Consider the following 22,578-nt stretch of genomic DNA (forward strand, 5'->3'; position numbering starts at 1 on the left):
CTCATTCAAATGAAAGCTGAGTTCTGAGTCCGTTTATCACTGTATTATTTCCTACGGAACAACAAAAAGTAGTGAAAATAAGTCCTAGGGAGAAATATTCCAGTAATTTAAGGGTGTAGGGGTAGTTTTTAAACGATTCTGATATCTATTTGTGGAAAGACAACTTATATATTACATTTCATTGATTTTTAAAATTTGCTTTTCTGTTTTCATATTTTAACATCTCTGAAATCAGGATATAACATAAAATTGACAGGGTCTCAAAACTAAATTGGCAGCATTTGTTCTTTTTAGCTGTAATAAAATAATAGTGTGTCCTACAACCAGTAAGATATCTTAGGTTTGATAAAATATTGTAAACACTAATACTCTTATTGTCATCAAAAACAGTTCCTCTAAAAACTCCAGTTAGGAAACAATTTGCTCCTCTGGTTTGAATTATATGGTACATGAAAGCAAGGAATATATTTTTCTTTAAATAAAAAAAATCTATAATCATTAAGTTACTACTGCTCCCTCCAAGCTAGTCAGTCTTACAATTAATAACTGAAAAATAAGACCCAATAGAAATACTCAAAGAGTGCCATATTTTCCAGGAAATAGTCACTATTTTCCAGGCCTCATTTATAAACTAACAAGTAGATGAGCTCCAAGGCTCCTTTTAGCTCTTAAAGTCTAAGGCCCTATAACCTTGATTATTTAATTATTAATACTGAGCACACCACAATGTTTCTCATTTCCTCTTCTCTTCCTGACCCTACTCTGTAGTTCAAAATTAGCAGGTGATAAGAAAGTGGTCAATAGGCTTTATTTTGTTTGTCAAACTGTGATATAAAAAGATGAGGCTTAAAAAAGGCAAAGTAGGGCTTCCTGGTGGCACAGTGGTTGAGAGTCCGCCTGCCGATGCAGGGGACACGGGTTCGTGCCCCAGTCCGGGAAGACCCCACATGCCGCGGAGCAGCTGGGCCTGTGAGCCATGGCCGCTGAGCCTGCGCGTCCAGAGCCTGTGCTCCGCAACGGAAGAGGCCACAACAGGGAGAGGCCCGCGTACCGCAAAAAAAAAAAAAAAAAAAGGCAAAGTAGATCTTACTGGGGAAGATGATGTTGAAAATCCATTAGTACTTCTCAGAGTGTACCTGAGAGGATCACCTTAAACTACTTTTTATTACTAAAGCACTATAACTTTATCATGATCATCACCTGCTATGAATGTTTCCAAAAAAATTGGCAGATTATCAATTTGACTTCCAAGACCTATTTTGATGCTTTTTATTTTTAACCTTTTCTCACTGTGTTATTAAAGAAGGGGAGGGAGGGAGGGAGGGACACGAAGGGAGGAAGAAAGTTAGCAGTAAAATCTGCTTAATGTGTACCCCTAAGAAGCTCCTCAGTGGTCATAATTCATCTTTACATCTCTATTGCTTAGCAAAGTACCTCACACAAAGGGTTTCTGAAGTGGTAATATTCAGGTACAGATATTATCTAGTGAATCCTAGTTTATAAACAGGTCAATTGATAATATTTAGCTTTGACATAATTAAGCTGAACTCACTAAAAAAACAATTTGTTAGCATAATTTAAAAGCTCACAGTTAACTTTACCCTAACACTTGCTCAAAGGACATCCTTATAAACTAAAATAGTTGTTTCCTCAAAATTCTAGAGGATAATTTTTAAAATACAATAAAGTAAGTATACAAGAAGCACCTAAACATTTGTAGGTTCTTAGTCTTGCTTTACTGGGCGGGGGAAAATAGGATGGTGTGGGGGAAGACAGTAAGGCTCAGTAGATTTCTGAGAAGGCAGCTAAGTAAGGTAGATAATTTTTTAAAACTCTGGATTGAACGTCACAGAGAGTAATTTCATTGCTTTTAAAGGCCAGGTACAGCTCTTGGAAACAGATGAAAAGATCCTAACCCAAGAAGACAAAGATAAAATGTGTAGTTTGGGGATTTGTAGTTCTGCTCTAACAATGGAAATTCATAGATAGACCTCAACGTGCTTTCCATAAAATATCATCACACCCTTATACAATAACCTATCATTCTGCTAAACTATGGAAAATAAGTTGGCTGGCTGTGTGATGATCAGTTATTAAGTATATTAAGTCAGTAGTTATTCATGTAGCTCAAAACTACTAAAGTAAAATTAAAAGGGCACCAGAAAGCAAGCAAGCTATGATAATTACTCCAAGCAACTACTGCCCCTTTCTGTCTCTGGTGAAAAACTGCCTGAGTTGCTTAAATAGTGAAGAATCTTTTTTCAACATCAGAAACCTATTTGGTATTAAAAAAAAAAAAAAAAACAGTAACAAAGAAAAGCACAGAACCTCTGCAACTTTTAAATTTCTAAGATGTCAAACAACTTTTTCACTGGTTTAGTTTTATAAATTCTCAGATTTAGATAAATCCATTCTAAAACTAAAATATATTTTGAAATAAATTTCATTACTTTCTAGTTATCTGTGTCATGGGTTCTTTTCCTTTATTAGTATAGAAGACTGACTATATCTTAATTTTAGTTGCCATTAAATTTTACTTGAAGTTGATGAAAAAGAACTAGCAATGCCAGGTACATCTAATATTATAAATACAATAAAATCCTGTGATAAAGAACCCTATAACAAATGTAAATGTTGGTACAATGTGATTGGCAATTGGTTTCTGTCTTCTGGCCAGGCTTACATTCTTAAATGGGGGCACTAAAATTCTTATTTTCTGTGGAGGGAAGGAGTGAACAAAAAGCAACCCATGTGGAGAAACAGGGAACTAGAAGGTGGGTACCTGTGTTCTCAGTATTCTCCCAGTTCAATCTCCCTGGATTGGGTTGATAATACAGGCACCACTAATTACAAGATTCCTGGAATAGTTACTGTTTTCCCAGAAGTTCCAACCAACTCCAAGGCCCGGTGTAGTCCATATGTATATTTTAAGTAGGAAGAAACTACCACAGTCAGGCAGTGCCAAACAGGGACCTTCCACGTGACCCCACAGGAACTCCTACCAGCAGCATGCACCACCTGCCCGGGTCACTTCATTAATCTCACAATAATGCAATACTCAACTTCACATGATGGCATTTTTAGACACCACTTATTATTTCATGGTGTGGTTTTATTCTACCATTTCTCCCCATTAAGACTTGACATTCATACTTATTATTGGGTATCTCCAAAACCCCCTTGCTTCTGTGCTCTTCAACAACCATTTCTCTTCTGAATGACAAAACTTTGGGGGTTAGTTGTCAAGATTTAGAAAATGTATTCTTTTTCAAAGAGAGAGTGATCATGACACAAGACAACCAATATTTTGTGAAACATTTATGAACTTGGACAGGAGCAACAAAAATATAGTACTTACATTTACAATTAAAAAGTCCATGTGTTCCTATACTATATAATCATATACATACATTTTCCCCCCAAAGAGTCACTTATAAAATGAATTCACTGAACTGTATCACAGTCTCCCCATCATTAGGTATTTAATCTAGTACTAATTTTTAAACAGTAACCCAACTTACCCGGACGAGTGCATCATCTATGATATGGTCACGTCTGACTTTGAGTCTCAAATATGGATTCAACTGCTGTCCTTGAACTAAGCTGTAGAGAACAGTAATTCTTCGTTCACTGTACATGCGAATTCTATTGTCATAATACAATCCCAAATTCTTTGTGACAGCATTCAATATAAAGGGACATGTCATAAAAGAGAATTTGTTCTCTGTTTCTACTTTGAAAAAAGTATAATCTTTATCCATTTCTAGAACATCATTCAGTGGTTCATTAATAAACTCTTCAAAAGGGATAAGTGGTTTTCGACAATCCAGAGTTTTAACAGCAAGTTCAGTTTCTAGTGGGTCCACTCGAGGACCTTTCTTGTTCCTTCTTTCTTCTCCCAATAGCTCCTGAAGTGTCAATTCACTGGACTCAGGAATGGGCTCTTCATCATCTTCTTCATTATGATTTGTGTCCACTTCCCCTCCCACTACATTTGCATAGTAAACCATTTTCAAACACTTGGAAGCAGCAACAATAGCATCATCATCATTCACTAAATTTCGATTGTTAAAGTCAGTGCTTATGACTTTGTATGTAATAAGTTGTTGAAACGTTTCCATCATTCTCCGAATCTGGTCTGCGCTGTATTTAGACCACAGTCTGACCAGTTTTCCTTGGGCTGCAAGGGGTAGCTTACTCATGGCTTTGCAAAACAGTGGCAAAGCCATTTCCAGATATTCAGGACTGTGGAGATTTCTATTCTCCATGACAATAATGAATAAATTCAGATAATTAGGATCTCGGGAGTATACATTATGATACGTCAAGTCACATTCCACATTAGGTGACAAATACACAAGTGCATTGAGAAAGGCAGTTTCTATTTTTTCATTAGAGAGCAATCTGGTGTAGACCCTTCTAATGGCCTCAATATCCACAGACACATCGTCAGGACCTAGTTTTTGTAAGTTGTTATCTCCTTGTGAGCTATCACTTATCCTTGAGGAAGATGCTTCTGAATCTTCTTCCATAGCTGCAGCAGAACATGCAGCTTTTTCCTTTTCATCTTCATCTTTGTCTTCATCCTTTCCTTGAAGAGATTTCAGTTCTTCCTTGGTGTGTTGTTTGACTTTCCGAAAGCTCTGTACCAATGCCTCAGCACTAGAAAAAACTCTTCCAATAACACGAATTAAAGGGGAATAATCCTCCCTCTCTCTACATAATTCTAGAATTTCATATACCGTCTCTTCTGTTAGGTAAGTCACATCTAGAAAATTAGGAAAAAAGAGAACATTTATTTTCATAATATATATGTATGTTTGCTTTCTTTTAGTAAGTTCTAGTGAAAAATAAAATTGCCAAACATTTTGTAATAAATACCATTTATGATTTACAAATCTTTTAAAAAGTATCTTAATACTTAGGTTCAACCAACAAAATATGCTTACCTATTTTTTTCAATGTACTACTAATATTAACAACTTTACTCATTTTTTAATATTCTATATGTATTCTTATATATAGCTTTTAATGAGCTCAAGCTCTTTTCACAGTGATGGTATATATTAACGTGCAGTTTTAACTGTAAATATGAACCAAGATATCATGTGCCGACTCATCACAATATACCTTTTACAACTTCGCTTTACTTTAGAGCAGAAAACACCACTATTTTTCTGAGAGGTTTCTTCCTTATTTCACTACTCTGTTTCAAAAGACTAGGAAGGCAAGGTTTTAAGAAAGATTTCTTCAGAGTCCTCTTCTGGAAACAGCCCTTGTCCTAAAACCAGACTAGTTCCTTTCTGAGTCTTCCTTTCTAAGTCTTAGTTTTTTTTCAGGGTGGCCATTCTGTGGGTGACCGAGAAGGATTAATATATCATTTCCCATAAGCTCTGAAGTTGACAGAAACTGCCATCTGCAGCCAGGTTGGAATAAATCTTACACAGTGACAGGAAATAGTTATAAAGCAGTGAAAACAATAGGGTGGGAAGAAGGCAACGTATGAGCAGACAAGTGAAACAGACTACTACGCAGTCACCAAAATCTGTTTCCTTTCCTTCCTGGGCACAGAGTTGGACACATTCTCCAGCTTTCCCAGCTTTTTGAGACAAGTGTTACTTTCAGGCTAATGCTTTTCTCCTTCTGGCAAATGGGATGATGCTTCCAGGATGGTTCTGAAAATCGTGTGTTAAAGACAGTGCCATTGGGCTTCCCTGGTGGCGCAGTGGTTGAGGGTCTGCCTGACGATGCAGGGGGCACGGGTCCGTGCCCCGGTCTGGGAGGATCCCACATGCCGCGGAGCGGCTGGACCCGTGAGCCATGGCCGCTGCGCCTGCGCATCCGGAGCCTGTGCTCCACAGCGGGAGAGCCCACGGCAGTGAGAGGCCCGCGTACCTCAAAAAAAAAAAAAAAAAAAGAGTGCCATTACAGCTGCAACTCTGAATGACTGCATGAACAAGAACTCTCTGCCAATCTAAAATATTATGGCTGTTAGATGAGCTAGCAACAAATTTCCACTGTTTGTAATAAGCTAGTGTTCTTTCTGGGGTCTACTTAATATTGTATTCTAGCTGATCCTTACAAGTAGAGAAGCCTTTCATTTTCCCCATCTTGCCTTCAGAGTCTTTAAAATACAAGTAATGACCATCTCCCCCTAAGCTGATATATTACCACTGTTTTTGCAGCCTGTAGTATTTAAATCCATGGGAGTTTTATTATGATTTTCTATTATATCCATTCTTCCCCATAAAGAAATAACATCATAAAAGGCAAAAATGACAGCAGGCCCTGAAAGGCCAGACTGAATATCAACTTACTACACATTTTCAGAGTTACTGTAATGTTAACAAATTAAAATTCTAATGAAATCACAGAAGAAACAAACAATACTTCAAGGACTTTTTGAGATAAAAATCTCTGGAGCCATGGACAATTGCAGGGGTGAAAGAGTTTGTTGCAGTTTGCTGGAAGTTATTTTACTTCCTTCTCATATCTGTCTTTAAATATAGTGGCTTAGGCCTCCACTGTCAGCTTTTGCCATTAGACTTTTTACATTTGCTACTATTCGCTTTCAGACAAAACCAGATAAACCTACAGCTCCCATTTTCTTTAACAACAAAATTTAAATCTATACATATACTCCCCTGAGAGGAACAGAGTAAGTTTGGAGGTTACAGAATGCATGAGTGCTTAAGGTGAGTGCCACTGCATGAAATACATTAGAAAAAGAAAGAAAAACTCCATGTGTTCCTTCTCTTACACTTTCCTTACTCGAGAAGAAAATACAAGCATACACACAAAAATGAATTTTAACATGCTGTTTCCTAAAACTCCAAGTTCTCATCTTACTCAAATGTTGATTTATTTTGTGCAGTTTAATATGAGCTTTCATAATGTTTGACTTTTTTCAAAGAAGTTACCGAGTACAATGAATGGAGTGAAAAACAATGTAAAACATTCAAACACAAAGAGCAGTAAATCCCAATGCTTGGGAATATCATACAACAGGCAATGGGTTGATTCAACACCTCATACCATAAAACTCCCTGGCACTTACCATGAGTTTCAACTAAAAAAAAAAAGAAGAAGAAAACTATCAATTTTAAAATTAAAATTAGCTTAGCTATAATGTACTCACCCTCATGATGTTATCAAAAAAACCAAACCCACCCTACATTCTCTCACTTATTTTCTGAGATAAACCTATATAATCACAAAATTTCACCTACCAAAGCTGAGAAATATAACCCAATAACACTATTTTTTGTTATAACTTGCATGAATATTAGATTACTAGATATAAAATAAAATGTTTTAACAGTCAACAATTTATTGCATACAATAAACAGGAGCATAAACGATTGTATTTTAAATGAAAATACAGAAGTAAAAACATTTCAATCCTGTAGTCAAATAACTACATTAATAAAAGAAGTGAAAACAGCCTTTAAACAGAAGATAACCAAATTTCACTTTATAAATCAATTCTAATAGCAAAGAAAACAATGAATGCTCTGGGCAGAGATAATTCAAAAACCCTGAAAGGGGGTGTGGCTAGGAATGTATATGTGTGTGTGTGTGTGCGCGCGCGCGTGCGCGCATGCGTGCATGTGTGATCCCTTATGACTATAAAACATGTCTGGCATTACTCAAAGTACTCAAATGTTTGACAGGTAAGACTAACCGATTACCAAAAGGATATGAAACCTCTAATGACCAACCACAAGATCTCATTCTCAACTAACAGAAAGTTGAGTAACGCTGGGTAATACCCCAAGACTTTTGTGTCCTGATTGATAGCAGTTTAGTTTACATGGCTGTATCAGCTTAAATTTTCTATTGCGATTACTTCTAACTCCAAAGCAAGTGCTATCATTGTTCTGTATCTGAAATGTGATCCTCTGAAACTGCTCTCTTAACCTCCAGCTCTCTAATGTATCTGGGCAGACACTTTAGGCTGGCTAACTCCAAATCTATTCACCACCTTTACCCCGACATGCCATTGTGATAGAAACTGAAAACTAAACACTAGTATTCCAATCCTCACTTGCACTGGGGGACGGTATGTGACACAGGTCTGCCAGTGACCTAAGTGGAGCCTATTGGTGGACTTCTGAGGATTTGTTTTCCTGATAAATGAGACAAATATGACTCATACTTTGAGTAGAAAAAAAAATCATTTATTCTTATTAGCAGATGTACAAAATAAGCTAACTAGTATCATTTTCAAATTACCCAAGCAAAGACTATACAGGTCTCTACAAATTATAAAACTGTCCTTCAAATTAAAAAAAAAAATAGTGTTTACTAATATTTTGAGACCTCTTTTCATACAGGCCAGTAAAAATTATCGAACTGTGGAAGAAATAAAAATATAGCACCCCAAATAAAGACCTTTTGTCATTTTGAATTAACTTCAGGTACGTTATTTTACAGGAACGAGAACAAATGATATATTTTGTCTGTTAACTCTAAGAAGATGTACTGGTAAAACAATATTACTGACAAAAGTCTTAATCCCTTTAATCAAAAGAGCGACAGCCTTGTCATCAAATAGTTAAGCAGAGGATAATTTTAGAGTCATGTAGATAATCCTATCTTCATTGTGTCAAATGGACCCTTATACTTGTAATGAACACAGATAAAACTTCTTAATATGATTCCTACCTCTGCTTTTATATTTGCTTCATAGTAAAAGATAATATAAAATGCAAATGGTTAGTGAATGAGCAGCTTCCAAAAACTGAACCACAAAAATACCAAATTTTATCACACCATGAATCTAATCTTTGGTCCTTGTTACCAGACTGTCAACACCTTCTTTTATGGGCCATAACTCTTTAAGAACGAATCCTTAAGGTTTGTTCTATTCAGGATATTTAGGCATATTCTGCTAAACTTCAGTAACCTCTTCCTGAAGAGTGTGAAACTGCTAACTGGGAGCTTATTTCGCGCTATTTTAATTGGAAAAAATTGTAATATGTTCTTATGAGACCAGGCCCATAAAACAAAAACAAAAACAAAAAACACCTAATTTCTTAAAATGTAACCAAAACATAGTAACTATCTATTATAAATAACTATCCAGTTAGGACATAGGACACTCTGTTTCCTAATCATCAAATAATAAAGTTGTTAACAAAGAGTTGCCTTGCATGTAGTAAATATGGCTTATCTTACGGATAAGCAGCGTTCTAGACCCACGTACCCTCTGTTGGCATGACATGCTCTTCAGAACATCTTCAAGTGATTCTGACATTCTACTAATTCTACATAAAATGTACCAATACTTTATTCACACGGTGTTTTGTTTAAAATGTTAAACTGAATTTTCAGACATAAATGTAAATTAGTTAAAAAACATTGCATTTTGAAATATAAACATTCATTAACGTTTGGGTATCAATAAAAGGAGGTATTCTACTGAGAAAACAATAAATGAGACATTTTTGTATGACATACCTGTATATTTTATGATATATATGTATTTGAAAAATAATCTATAAAATTTTTAACTTAAATTCTTATGCAAAAAGAGAGTTTGGGGCAGACTATTCAACACCTGAAACTTTGTAACTAGAGCTAACGTATATAATTAACACTCAAAATAAAAGTACTAGTGCAGTTACTATATTTATAATTCCTAGTAAAAATATACTATAGTAAATACAGATGTTGCAGGAAAAAGGGGGCAGGGGGAAAGAGTGTAGTATATTGGAAGAAAGTACAATGAACTGCTAAATTATATAAACTTGAGCTTAAACAGTACACAAAGACTGGGGATAATCACCCAATAAGTACCTCTAAAATGAACCACATAGCCAAAAAGAAGATGGGTACATCCATCCTGCACTGTAACCCCCATATGGCTTGCTGCCTTCGACTGTGGCAGCACATCGTACATTCACAGTAATGGTTGTTCTTATGGTGCACACTTGCTGGGGAAATGTGTATAATGCAACTTCCACATTAACATACTGACAACGTTCACTTATTTATCTAGTGTGTGAGCTAATTCATGGAATAGAAATATTCATGCAATAAAGCTGTAATAAAGTTATGAAAACAGCTTTATTATGGAAAGAGAGTAGAAGCTATTAACACAATTCCATTTCACTAAATTAATTTAAATGTGATTCAAATGACGTTACTGAAAACTTTAGAGGTAGTATCTAACTTCTATATATCCTGAACAAAAAGCTTCCTCTTAAAATACAGGACTGTCAGTCATTCAAAAATCTGATTAACTTGTTTCTAATACCGATTTGCCTTTACTGGGAGAAAGAAAGCTTGAAGTTTATTAAAAAGAAAAAAAGTTTTAAAAGTTTTGGAATACAGGATCATTTAGAAAGAAAAATAAGGCTTGGGTAAGACTACCATTGTTAGGTAATGATTCTTGGCAGTGCCAAATGCCTGGGAGAAGGTGAGCAGGATACAGGAAGAATACATTAGAAAGAAAAATTGATCATTTCTCAGGTAACTATTAACAACATTTTGCCTTGCCTTCAGAAACAGAAAAAGACCACTAATCAGTCTGCTACTTTCACTATATAGTGCTCGGGTTCCAAAATGCATGCCAGATATTTAGTCCAGCTATTTTAACATCTAAATGACTTTGTGGCCTAGTTTAGGTTATTAACTACTACTTAATACATTTTTCCTAGTGGAAAATATTTAAAATTTCTTATCAATCCATTAGCAAAGGAACTTTTGGGAGCATAATCTGCTTCTAATTAGAGATCATTGGAACAGTAAAATAGAGTGAAATCACTAACTCAATTATTAGTTCTGTCCTCTATCACGATAAAAAATCGATTCTACTATACTAACATGTCCTAAGATCACAAAATGAGACAAAAAAAGCAAACATCAACACCTCACACATTTTGAAAATCTCCAATGTGGTTTTCAGTCCAAAATTATCAATTAAAAATAGAACGTCTTACCTTTAAAATCATCTCTTGCTCCTTGTCCATCCTTCTTGTTCATTTTCATGTCAGAGCAGTTGTTAGGGGCACCTTTAGAGTTTTCAAGGTAAGCTGAGCTTGCTCCTTTCTTGGAGGGATGAGGATCACAGAGTTTTGCATTAATCTTATAAAGCTCAAGGGCTTTAATAGCTGCTGCATTGTTATCCATACGACGAAAAGTTGGACAGGAAGCACAAAACTCATTCGTGCAGGCCTCATTTCCACAGCCCTCAGTTAACTGGTGGTAGTAGCGTTCTATTAGATGTTTTGCAGCTGCTCGCTTCCTGTACCAAACATTCAAACAGTAAGCACAGTGATTAGTAGAGCTCTCAGGTACAAAGCTCAACAGATCATCAACAAGGCAGAAGTTAGTCAAGCGCTGAAGTAATAAACCTGCATATTAAGATGAAGTATAGAAAACGGAGATACACTATTTACACAAAACTTTTAACTGGTGAAATATTTGATACTTATTTCCTAAGACATATGATAAAGAATATCAATTCTTGTCAAAAATCATTGTTTTAATAGAATATGCTTTCCTTTGGTTTGGGGCACAGTGGGGGGGGGGCGCTTGTTTGATGTGCTTCAATTGTTTAGCACCACAGCTGAAAATCACAAGTTTTATGACTAAGAGTTTTAGTATTTTATCACTTTAAAAATTAACATTAAGAAAATGAGTCTATTTAAAGTATCAATCCAGCTTTCCTTTATATAATCACCATTTCGTTTCAACAGCCTGTAAATACTTGACTTATAGTTAACATAGAACTTCTATGTGGAACAAAGGAGGCCCCCCCCATTATCTACTATACGGAAGATTTAAAAAGAAATTTATAAATAAAATATCCAAACCTTGTGTTATATCACAAGAAAGTGGCTCAAAACATACAATTTTGAACCCAAAAGGTATCATTAAACTTCCTCATTAATACCATGTCATAGGAACGTGGAATATTTTAAATTCCTTTTAGAGCAAAACCTTATATTACTCTTACTTTGTGAACATAAAGTATGTGAATTAATGTTCCATTATGGCTGTTCTAGCAGACCTAGCAAGGATATTGAAGAAGGGGTCATTTCATCAAGCAAGAAGCTGGACTAATTTCTATCTCTATGGCTTATTCCAACTCTTAAGATCTATACTTCTACTACTGATGATATGAGATCACCATAACTTGAGTAGTCTACTGGATCCAAAAAAACATAATTCACAGCTATTCCTTTTGTTTCCAAATAGACATACAGGAATAAAAACTACAAATAATCAAAACTATTTAAAAAATAATTTACCTAATTTAATTCTCAAAATGTTCCTACAATGATCTCACAAACATGTAGGACTAAATGGCAAGTGGTATTAGAGTTTACATCTTGTTAATCGTGAGATACATCTTGTTAATCATGAGATACATCTTGTTAATCATGAGAAACTGAACAACTAACAAGACAAATAAGGGATACACTAGTAAGTCCAATTTTGTCTCAAAAGTAGGACTTTGTCTCTAAACTATCAAGGTAAGTGACAAACAGTAATAACTCAAACACATTCAATTCACTCTGGTGCTCTGTTTTTTCATATGTTCCATGCAAATTTACCACTCAATGCATGCCAACAAAGAAAAAAGAGAAACCCACAAAATGCACTTAGATATTTTATTATATGTAGCTATAAACAATTCCACTCCTGAAAATTAAAACATATTATTTCAGATATATCACTGTGCAAAATACTAAAGTGACAACATGTAAAGAAAGAGAAATACAGAATTTATAAGGTTTATACTATACACTGCTATTCTTCTTCCAAAATGCAATAGCTTTCCCTAGTGAGAATGTAAATAAGTATGTATTTCCTTTCCGGAAGAAAATTATGAACATTTATCAAAAGTCTTGAAAATGGATCAGAGGATGAGCCATATGAATCAAAGATCCCATTTTGGGTGAAAATAATAGGACAATTTTGTTTCTACAAAACCTGGAAAAAAACTGACACGCCCAAAAATAGATTACTAAAATGAACTGATAACCATTCACACAATGGAATAAACAAAAATTATCAAGATCTGAATTTGGCATAGATCACTAATTCATCTTTTAATCGTAAAAGTCTGTTACAAAGTAGTGTCATATGAAGCCATTTTTATTTCAAAGTGTTAACAGTCATTTCCCTGAATAATGTGACTGAATGAGTTTTTTAAATTATTATATCATTTTGCTTGCAATTTATTTTTTCTATAACATGCTACTTGTATACTAAAATTAATGAATATGAAAGGGGAAAATGTTAGTGGTTTCAAAACTTCATATACATGATTTGAATGGCCTCAAGGTTTACTAAATTGTCCATATGAGTTTTTAAAGATTAGTTTCAAAAATCAAAATACCGAAACAGTCTAGCTATTTTTCTTATTGTCCTAAAAAAACAAACAAACCAAAAAATACCGGTCATACATATAATGCTTCTGAATGTAATACATAAACAACTGTGAACATTAAAAACAGAACAAGGGCCTCCCTGGTGGCGCAGTGGTTGAGAGTCCGCCTGCCGATGCAGGGGATACGGGTTCGTGCCCCGGTCTGGGAGGATCCCATATGCCGCGGAGCGGCTGGGCCCGTGAGCCATGGCCGCTGGGCCTGCGCATCCGGAGCCTGTGCTCCGCAACGGGAGAGGCCACAACAGTGAGAGGCCCGCATACCGCAAAAAAAAAAAAAAAAACAAAAAAAAAAACAGAACAAGACTGAGAAATCAGAAAACCGGCTTTAAGAATCAAAGTAGCTGTACTATCTGAACAACTCTGGGCTTCAGTTTCCCATCTTTAAGACTCCTTTCAGTTCTAAATCTGTTAATAGGGAGGTGAGCAAGGAACTATCATTTGTTGAATGCCTGGTAACATACTGGACACACTGCAAGGGACTTTGACATAGGTTATCTCATCTGAATCCCATGACTTTGAGGATGATCTTCAGTCCACAGCCAAAAAAGGAGACAGAACTGAAAGAGTGAAATCACTTATCCAAGGTCGCACAAAGGAAAGTGCAGAACTAGGATGACGGCAGGAGTCCAGAGGTCTTCCGGCTTCAGAGTCTAAGTCGTTTCTACTATACTGTCTTACAGAAGGTGATACATTTCAAAATAATTCTTAACAATAGTAGTACTAAAAACTTTTATGGAAAAAAAATCCCATAAATAATGTGTAATTGAAAAAAGTAAAATGCCTTCTGAAAAATCAAAATTTGAATCTCAAATTTATGCATATCTGGTATCACACAAGAACACAAGTTTCTTGAGGAACAGGTAGTACTATATTCTGTAAATTTAATATATTTATAATTTGTTGAAGACCTACGTGCTAGGCTTACAGATGTTCTCGCTTTAGACGACAATAAACCCTAGAAGTTAAAAGCTCACACTCTGAGGCCAGATTGCCCAAGTTCACATGCTGGCTCTGCCACTTAATAACTATGTGACCTTGAATGAGTTTACTTAACTTCCTGTGTCTCAGTTTCCTCATCTTAAAAATGATGGCATACAGAAGAATTATTATGGCTGTGAGAGAATTTAATGAGTTAATATATAAAAAGTGCTTAGAACACTGCATGGCACATAGTAAGCACCATTAACTTATGGCACATAGTTAGCCACCATTATTGTTACAATTTTTATTAGCATCCTCACAAGTCTATGATTAGCTATATTAACCTGCATTCTGCTGATGCTCAGAGCTGTTACCTAACAAGTTACGTATCTAATAAGAGATCTGAACCCAGGTTTGACTCAAAACTTGGGCTTTTAATACCACTAAGGGTAGACTTAATATAAAAGTAGGCCCCTCTATTTGACCTGCTTCGCTGTCCCAAGACTTAGAAACGGCAGCTAGACTGATGAAACAGGACTGAAAGGAGGCCAAGACAGAACCTCCGTGTTATTAGTGGAATCAACCACACCAAGCATTTTTTTTCTTTTCTGACTTCAGTGACACCTTGAATTACCTGTTTATAATTCTGTATCCCCATCTAATTTAGAGCACATAAAAAAGCCTCTACATTGGGAATGTGTACACTAATAATGACATTTTGGTAAATAACCTGTACAAGATTAATCCCTATACATTGAGTTGCCAAATCATAGCTTATGGACCAAATCTACCATGCCACCTATTTTTTTTATAGCTTGTTGGTTTTTAAATTTTAAATGGTTGAAAAAATCAGTAAAAGAGTAACATTTCGTGACATGTAAAAATTACATGAAATTCAAATTTTAGCATCCACGAAGTCTTACTAGAACACAGCCAAGCTCATTCATTTACATATTGTCTACTGCTGTTTTCACATTACAACAGCAGAGTTGAGTAGTTTTAGCAGAGACTGTACAGCCTGCAGAGCCTAAAATAAATACCACCTGGCCTTCACAGAAAAAATTTCCCAACTCTTAATTTAGAGACTGTGCTTTCTGCCCTCCAGTGACACTTCCATCCAATCACATGGCCTCCTACTCTTTCTTCTCCCTCAGCAAATCATTTTATGCAGTAAAATGTATAACTCCCTCAAGTATGATTTCAAAAAACAAAGGAGAGAAGGAAAAAGAAAGATAAAGAAGAGATGAGGAAAGAAGAAGAAAATGAAATAGAAAAAAGGAAAGAAATGAAGAGACATCTTTTCCCAATGGGGTCCCCTTTAGTGACACCTTATCTGTCATTCAAAACTACCCCAAGAGGGGCTATGGCTAACTTTCTATAATTTCCTCACATCTCACTGCCTTTTCTTCTATGTAAAAAACAAACCAAGTATTATACTTTATAATATACTGATTTTTTATAAAGGGATTTTTTCTTATCAAGTCAAGTGACATTTAGTGATAACACTCTCAACGCTCTTGAGATTACTTACACATTGAAAACAGGTAATACTTTCCATTGATTTCTTTTACTTCTATGACTGAATCAGTGAGACAGTCCTACAAATAAATGTTCTGTGGAATAATAATATAGAGAGCCAGAGTTACTCTAGAAAACTTGGCGGAAATCTTTTAAAAATGGTTTCACCTTAGGGGGAAGTGTACTCATGTCAGCAATTAACTTTGAAATGTATGGGGGGGGAAGATGGATTGATAAATAGAAGGGTGGACATATGATAAAGCACTGTAAATATTAAAGATAGAATCTAGATGACAGGCATATGGCATCAACTGTGCAATTCTTTCAATTTACCTGCATGTTTGGAAGTTTTCAAAGTAAAATACTGGGGGAAAATACTGTTGCCGTATTGTAACTTTTTAGACAGCATATCAAATGGCAGAGGAAATGGTTTCAGCCATCAGGGGAAGAAAAGGAAAACCGATGTCAACATCATCAATGGCACTAATACCACATTTGCCGACTCTATTTTTGGAACAGTCTGGTACTTAACAAAAACAAAAAAAACAAACATACAAAACCCTATAATAATAATGATAAATACAAGAGTTAAACTCTGGCCACATTATGTACAGCAACTTAATTTGCCTGTCAAGGAAACAAATACTAGGAAAGTATGTTTAATGTTCCTATACCAATGGCAAATCACTGGAATCAGAACCACTGAAACAGCTGCCAACAATATAAGAGATGGAAGTGGAAAATGATCTTAAATTGAACTTAGTAGGAAGTTGGAAAATAAACAATGAATACAAGAACGAAGAAAATGAAGAAATAAAAATAGTAACTGTCAGGCGACTTCCCTGGCAGTCGAGTGACTAAGACCCCGAGCTCCAAACGCAGAGGGCACAGGTTTGATCCCTAGTTGGGGAACTAAGATCTCACATGTTGCATGGTGTGGCCAAAAAAAAAAAAAGCAACTATCAGAAAGTGAAGATGTATCAGTGAACAGTGAGCAAACAAGACTGTAATTATAATACAAAATGACAGAACTTAGAAGAAATATTAACTGTGACGTGCAACATAAGAACTATATTGGTGGAGGAAGTACAGAATAATGAAAGGAGATAAAAAGGCAAAGATCAGAAGAACATGTGAACGTTAAGTAGAGGGGCTTTAATTGAAAATGAAGTCAAATGAAGATGTGAGGAATCAAGAACCCAGAGATAAAACAGAAAGGGCCCAAGGCTTATATAATCAGTCTATAAAGCTAATAACCACTGCTTACTAGCCTCAAAGAAAGTAGAACACCTTTGTTCCTTCTAGGATGTTGCCTTTGTAAATCCTCCACCCCCTTCCCCAAAGTTTTATTTAACATAAAAAAACTTTAAGAATGACCAATGTTATCCTAGATAGTATTAGGCCTTACAGAAATAGATCAGACAAAAAAAACATCTGTGACACAGCCATGATCAGGTTTAAGGTTGGGTCTATTACAATTTGAGTGAATTATTAGATTATTTCAATTGTGAACTCATTATTACCATGATCCAAGCAACAAGCCATTAACTATAGAATAAGATACAGTTTTCACACAAAAAAGTTTTTATTTAAATTGGTATTTTTTTACTGTTAGAAATATGTTTACTGTAATAATTCCTGAGTATTCTTTTATTGAGGCTTATCATCTCAGTGCCTAGAGAGTTTGTTATACAGTAAACACAACTGTAGAACTAAATATTTATACAAAAATTACTCACCTTAAAAAAACTTTGTTTTTTAAAACAGTGTGACATTTTAGAGTGAAGAATAAACAAAATACAAAATATATCCATCCACCTCCCTCCAATTAAGATCCTAAAGGGAAAGGAATACAAAGTACATGTTGGCATTAGTGTAGAGCAACTACTAATTCTCTGTGATGATCATGAAAAATGGTCTTTGATTTTTATTTCTGATTCAAAGACAATCAAGACAAAACTTGTACCTTGACTAATTATACACTTGAGTGTCTACCATGCATCAGGCAATATGCTGTAAATTCTGCGATAAAGATCTGGTTGGCTGACTATTTTGCATTCTAGATAGCTGGATCACTCATAAAATAATCTTTTCTAGGAGGTTAGGGAGCTGAGAAAACCTTGGAGTTATTTAAAAACTTAATAGCTTTTATATATATTGTTGAGAAACACCTAGAGTTCTTTCAGTGTTAGGGTGAGAAAATTCTTAAGACTTAACTTTGAATTTATACTAAAGATTATTCAATACACATCAAAGTTAGTTTTGTATAGGTGATAAATGAGCCTATAGGTGCATTTCTATCAACTGAACTGTAGAATTACTACATTTATCTGAACAAAGATAAAAAAACTAACCAGCCAACCAGAAAGGACAGCAGGATGGAGAAAAAAGAAGCACCAGAACTGACTCCCCCACAGAAACTCTGACTTATATGTGATCCCAAAACCTTTTAGGAAACCTCCAAAACCAATTAGAAAGTTGCAGTACCTCAGGCAAGCTCAAAGCCTAAACCAGCCAGAAATGTGTAAGAAAAGTTGTTTCATATCAATTGCCTCAACCCCTCCTCAAACTGGCACAGTTCACAATAGTGATGAAAAGCCCAACTTGCAGCATCACTCTTGGGAACAGAAAAAAAAGAGAAGAATTATGTCCAACATTCTCAAGGGGGCTGCCCAAAGAACTACTTTCTGTCTTGCCTAACTCAGAAAACTGATGGAACTAGCATACACTGGATGCCTAGGGAAAACAAAAGACAGTTATCTGGCTTGCTGTAGCCTCAGAGAACCTTAAGTGCTACAGAAAGACACAAGAGAGGGCAAAATACTATAAGCTCTTGAAAAAAACCCAATAAACCTCTTCAACTGGAAAATTACAAGCACAAGTCCAGAGAAGATGCACTCCCTAAAAGGTTTTAGAGGTACCAAGAATCTCTAGCTAGGCTGAATGATGGTGATCTTCCCCTCTACAAAGCCAGACCATAAAGACCGGGAGAGAAGCTGTTTTCCAAATGCAAAATCCACATCAATAACAACAAAAAAAATAAGGCACATAAAAAAACAGGGAACCATGACCCAGTCAAATGAACAAAATAAAGTTCTAGAAAATGACCTAAAGAAACAGAGCTCTACAAATTAAATGACAAAAAATTCAGCCTAATTGCTTTAAAGAAACTCACAGTACTACAAGAGAACACAAAGAGAAAACTAGATGAAATCATGATGCATGAACAAATGAGAATATCAAAGATATATATATATAAAGAACCAAAGATTCTAGAGTTGAAGAATACAATAAATGGACTGAAAAATTCTCAAGAGGTAATGGCAGATTTGATCAAGCAAAAGAAAAGAATCAATGAACCTGATGGGCAGGTCTTTGAAATTCTTGAGTCAGAAGGAAAAAAGAAAAAAAAAGAAAAAGAAAAATGAAGAAAGCCTAAGGGACTTATGGGACACCATCAAGATGACCAATATATGCATTAGGGGAATACCAGCAAGAGAAGAGAGAATGAAGCAGACAGCTTATTTGAAAAAATAATGGCCAAATGCCTTCCAAATATGAGGAAGAAAAAAATGGTATCTAATTTTAAGAGGCTCAAAGGACTCCAACTAGGAAGAACCCAAAGAGGCCCATACTAAGATGCATTATAATCAAACTGTCCAAAGCCAAAGGTAAAGAGAAAATCTTGAAAGCAACAAAACGGAAACTACTGGTCATGTACAAGGAAGCTACCACTAGACTATCAGTAGATTTCTCAGCAGAAACCTTCCACACCAGAAAGGAGTGGGATGAAATATTCACAGTGCTGGAAAAAAATACCTTCCAACCAAAACACTATTATCTGGCAAACTGACTTTAAAAGTGAAGGAGATACAATGACCTCCTAGCATAAGCAAAACCTGAGATAGTTCACCACCACTAAACCCACCTTACAAGAAATGCAAAAGGGAGTCCTACAACTTGAAACAAAAGGACACAAAACACAACACAAAAGCATATGAAAATATAAAGCTTTCTGGTAAAGGTAAATTTGTAGACAAATACAGAATCCTGTAATATTATAATGGTGGTGAGTAAATCACTTTTAATTCAGGTAGAGAGTTAAAATATAAAAACATTTTAAAAACTCAACTATATGTCAATGTATATGAAATATAAAAAGGTGTGATTTGTGTCATCAACAAAAAGGGGAGAGATGTAAAGCAGTGAAGTTTTTGTATGCAACTGAAATTGTTATCAGTTTAAAATACTTCATTACAACTGTAAGATTTTATGTAATTGCCATGGTAACCACAAAGAAAATACCTATAGAAGATGCACAAAAGAAAGAAAGGAATCAAAGCATGTCACTACGAAAAAGAATTAACAAAACACAAAGGAAGGCATCTCAGAGAAAAAGAGGGGAAAAAATAACTACAATATATAAAAAAACAATTAACAAAGTGGCAACAGTAAGTCATTCCCTATCAGTACTTACTTTAAATGTTAATGGATTAAACTCCCAATCTAAAGACATAGATTAGCTAAATGGATTTTAAAAAGAAAAGACTCAACTATACGTTGTCTACAAGAGAGTTACTTTAGATACAAGGACATACACAAGCAGAAAGTGAAAGCACAGAAAAAACATTCTATGCAAATATAACCGAAGGAGGGAAGAGATACATATGATCAGAAAATAAAGAAAATATTTATATATAAGAAAATAAAGTCAAAAACTGTCATAAGAAACGAAGGACACATTATATAATAATAAAAGGGTCAATTCACCAGAAAGACACTACAATTATAAATATATATGCAGAGCACTGAAACATACTAAGCAAATATTAACAGAATCAAAGGGAGAAATAGACAGTAACACAATTACAGTAAGACATTTCAGTACCTCACTTTCAATAGTAGATATATCAACCAGACAGAAAATCACTTGGGAAACAGAGGACTTGAACATCGTAATAGACCAAATGGACCTAACAGACAAATAAATGACACTCCACACAACAACAGCAGAATCTACATTTTCTCAGTTGCACATAAAACATTTTCCAGGAAAGAGCACATGTCGTACCACAAAATGAGTCTTAACAAAATTTAAGAAGACAGAGATCATACCAAGTATCTTTCCCAACCACAATGGAATGAAGTTAAAAATCAAAATCAAAAGGAAAACTTGAATATCCACAAATTTATGGAAATTAAACAATATAGTCTTGAACAACCAATGGGTCAAAGAAGAAATCAGAAGAAAAATTAGAAAATATCTTGAGACAAACAACAATGAAACACAACATACCAAAATGTATGGGATGCAGCAGAAGCAGTACCGGGGAAGTTTATAGTGGTAAACACCCACATTAGAAAAGAAAAAAGACCTCGAATCAACAACCTAAATTTAGACCTCAAGGAACCAGAAAAACAGACTAACTCAGAAGAAAGGAAACAAAGATTATAGAGAAATGAAATAAGAGCATAGACAACTGAAAAAATAATCAATGACAGTAAGAGTTGTTTTTGGAGAATTTCAAGAAAATCAACAAATCATTTGCCAGACCAAGAAAAAAGAGAAATGACTCAAGTAACAAAATCAGAAATGAAAGAAGATAAATTATAATTGATGCCACAAAAATAAAAAGAATCATAAGAGACTACTAACAACAAGTATACACCAACAAATTGAATAACCTAGAAAAAAATGAATATATTTCTACAAAAGCCCAGGATAAGATAGCTTCACTGGAGAATTCTACCAAAGATTTAAAGAATAATTAACACCAATCCTTCTCAAACTCTTTCCAAAAACTGAAGAGAAGGATACACTTCCAAACTTACCTATGAGGCCAGCATTACCCTGATACTGAAATGAGACAGAGCTACGAGACAAGAAAAATACAGGCCAATATCCCTGATGAATATGGATGTAAAAATCAATAAATTACTAGCAAGTAGAATTTGACAACACCTGAAAAGGATTATACACCATTGCCAGGTGGGATTTATTCCTGGAAGGTAAGGATGCCTCATCATATGAAAATCAATCAATGTCATACACCAAATTACCAAAATGAAGGACAAAAATAACATGATCATCTCAACTGATGCAGAAAAAGCATTTGACAAACACCCTTTCATAACAAAAAGTCAAACTAGACACAAAAGGAAATTACCTCAACATAATAAAGTCCACATAAGCAAAGCCCACAGTCAATATTATACCCAATGGTGTAAAACTGAAAATCTTCCCTCTAACATCAGGAACAAGGGAAGGATGCACACTCTCACCGTTTCTTTTCAACGTAGTACTGGCAATCCTAGTCACAGCACTCAGGCAAGAAAAACAAATGAAGGCATCCAAATAGGAAAGGAAGAAACAAAATTATCTTTGTTCATAGATGACATGAATATGCAGGAAACCATAAAGATCCCACAAAAAAATGTTAGAATAAATGAATTCAGTAAAGTTGCAGGATACAAAAATCAACTTGCAAAAATCAGTTGTGCTTCTATAAACTAAAAATAAACAATCTGAAAAGGAAATTAAGAAAATATTCCCATTTGCAACAGCATCAAAAATAAAATACTTATGAACAGACTTACCCAAGGAGGCAAAAGACTTTTACAGTGAAAATGACAAAAAATTTCTGAAAGAAGCTAAAGAAGACACAAACAAATGGAAAGACAGCCTGTGTTCATGGACTGGAAGACTTAGTTAATGTTGTTAAAAGGTCCATACT

The 22,578-nt window shown here is 35.0% G+C and overlaps 1 protein-coding gene across 3 annotated transcripts in view; it reads right to left on the reverse strand.

Moving 5' to 3' along the window:
* UBE3A (ubiquitin protein ligase E3A) overlaps positions 1–22,578 on the reverse strand; it is a 91,847-nt gene that overhangs the window by 21,771 nt on the left and 47,498 nt on the right. For all 3 annotated transcript variants that reach the window (XM_081227090.1, XM_081227088.1, XM_081227089.1), the window contains 2 exons: positions 10,947–11,251; positions 3,522–4,768 (listed from right to left, as the gene is read on the reverse strand). In XM_081227090.1, the coding sequence (XP_081083216.1) occupies positions 3,522–4,768; positions 10,947–11,251 (1,552 nt within the window). The remainder of the gene's footprint in view (positions 1–3,521; positions 4,769–10,946; positions 11,252–22,578) is intronic.

This window comes from Mesoplodon bidens (genome assembly GCF_964165515.1).
Source record: "Mesoplodon bidens genome assembly, chromosome: 3".
Lineage (NCBI taxonomy): Eukaryota > Metazoa > Chordata > Mammalia > Artiodactyla > Ziphiidae > Mesoplodon > Mesoplodon bidens.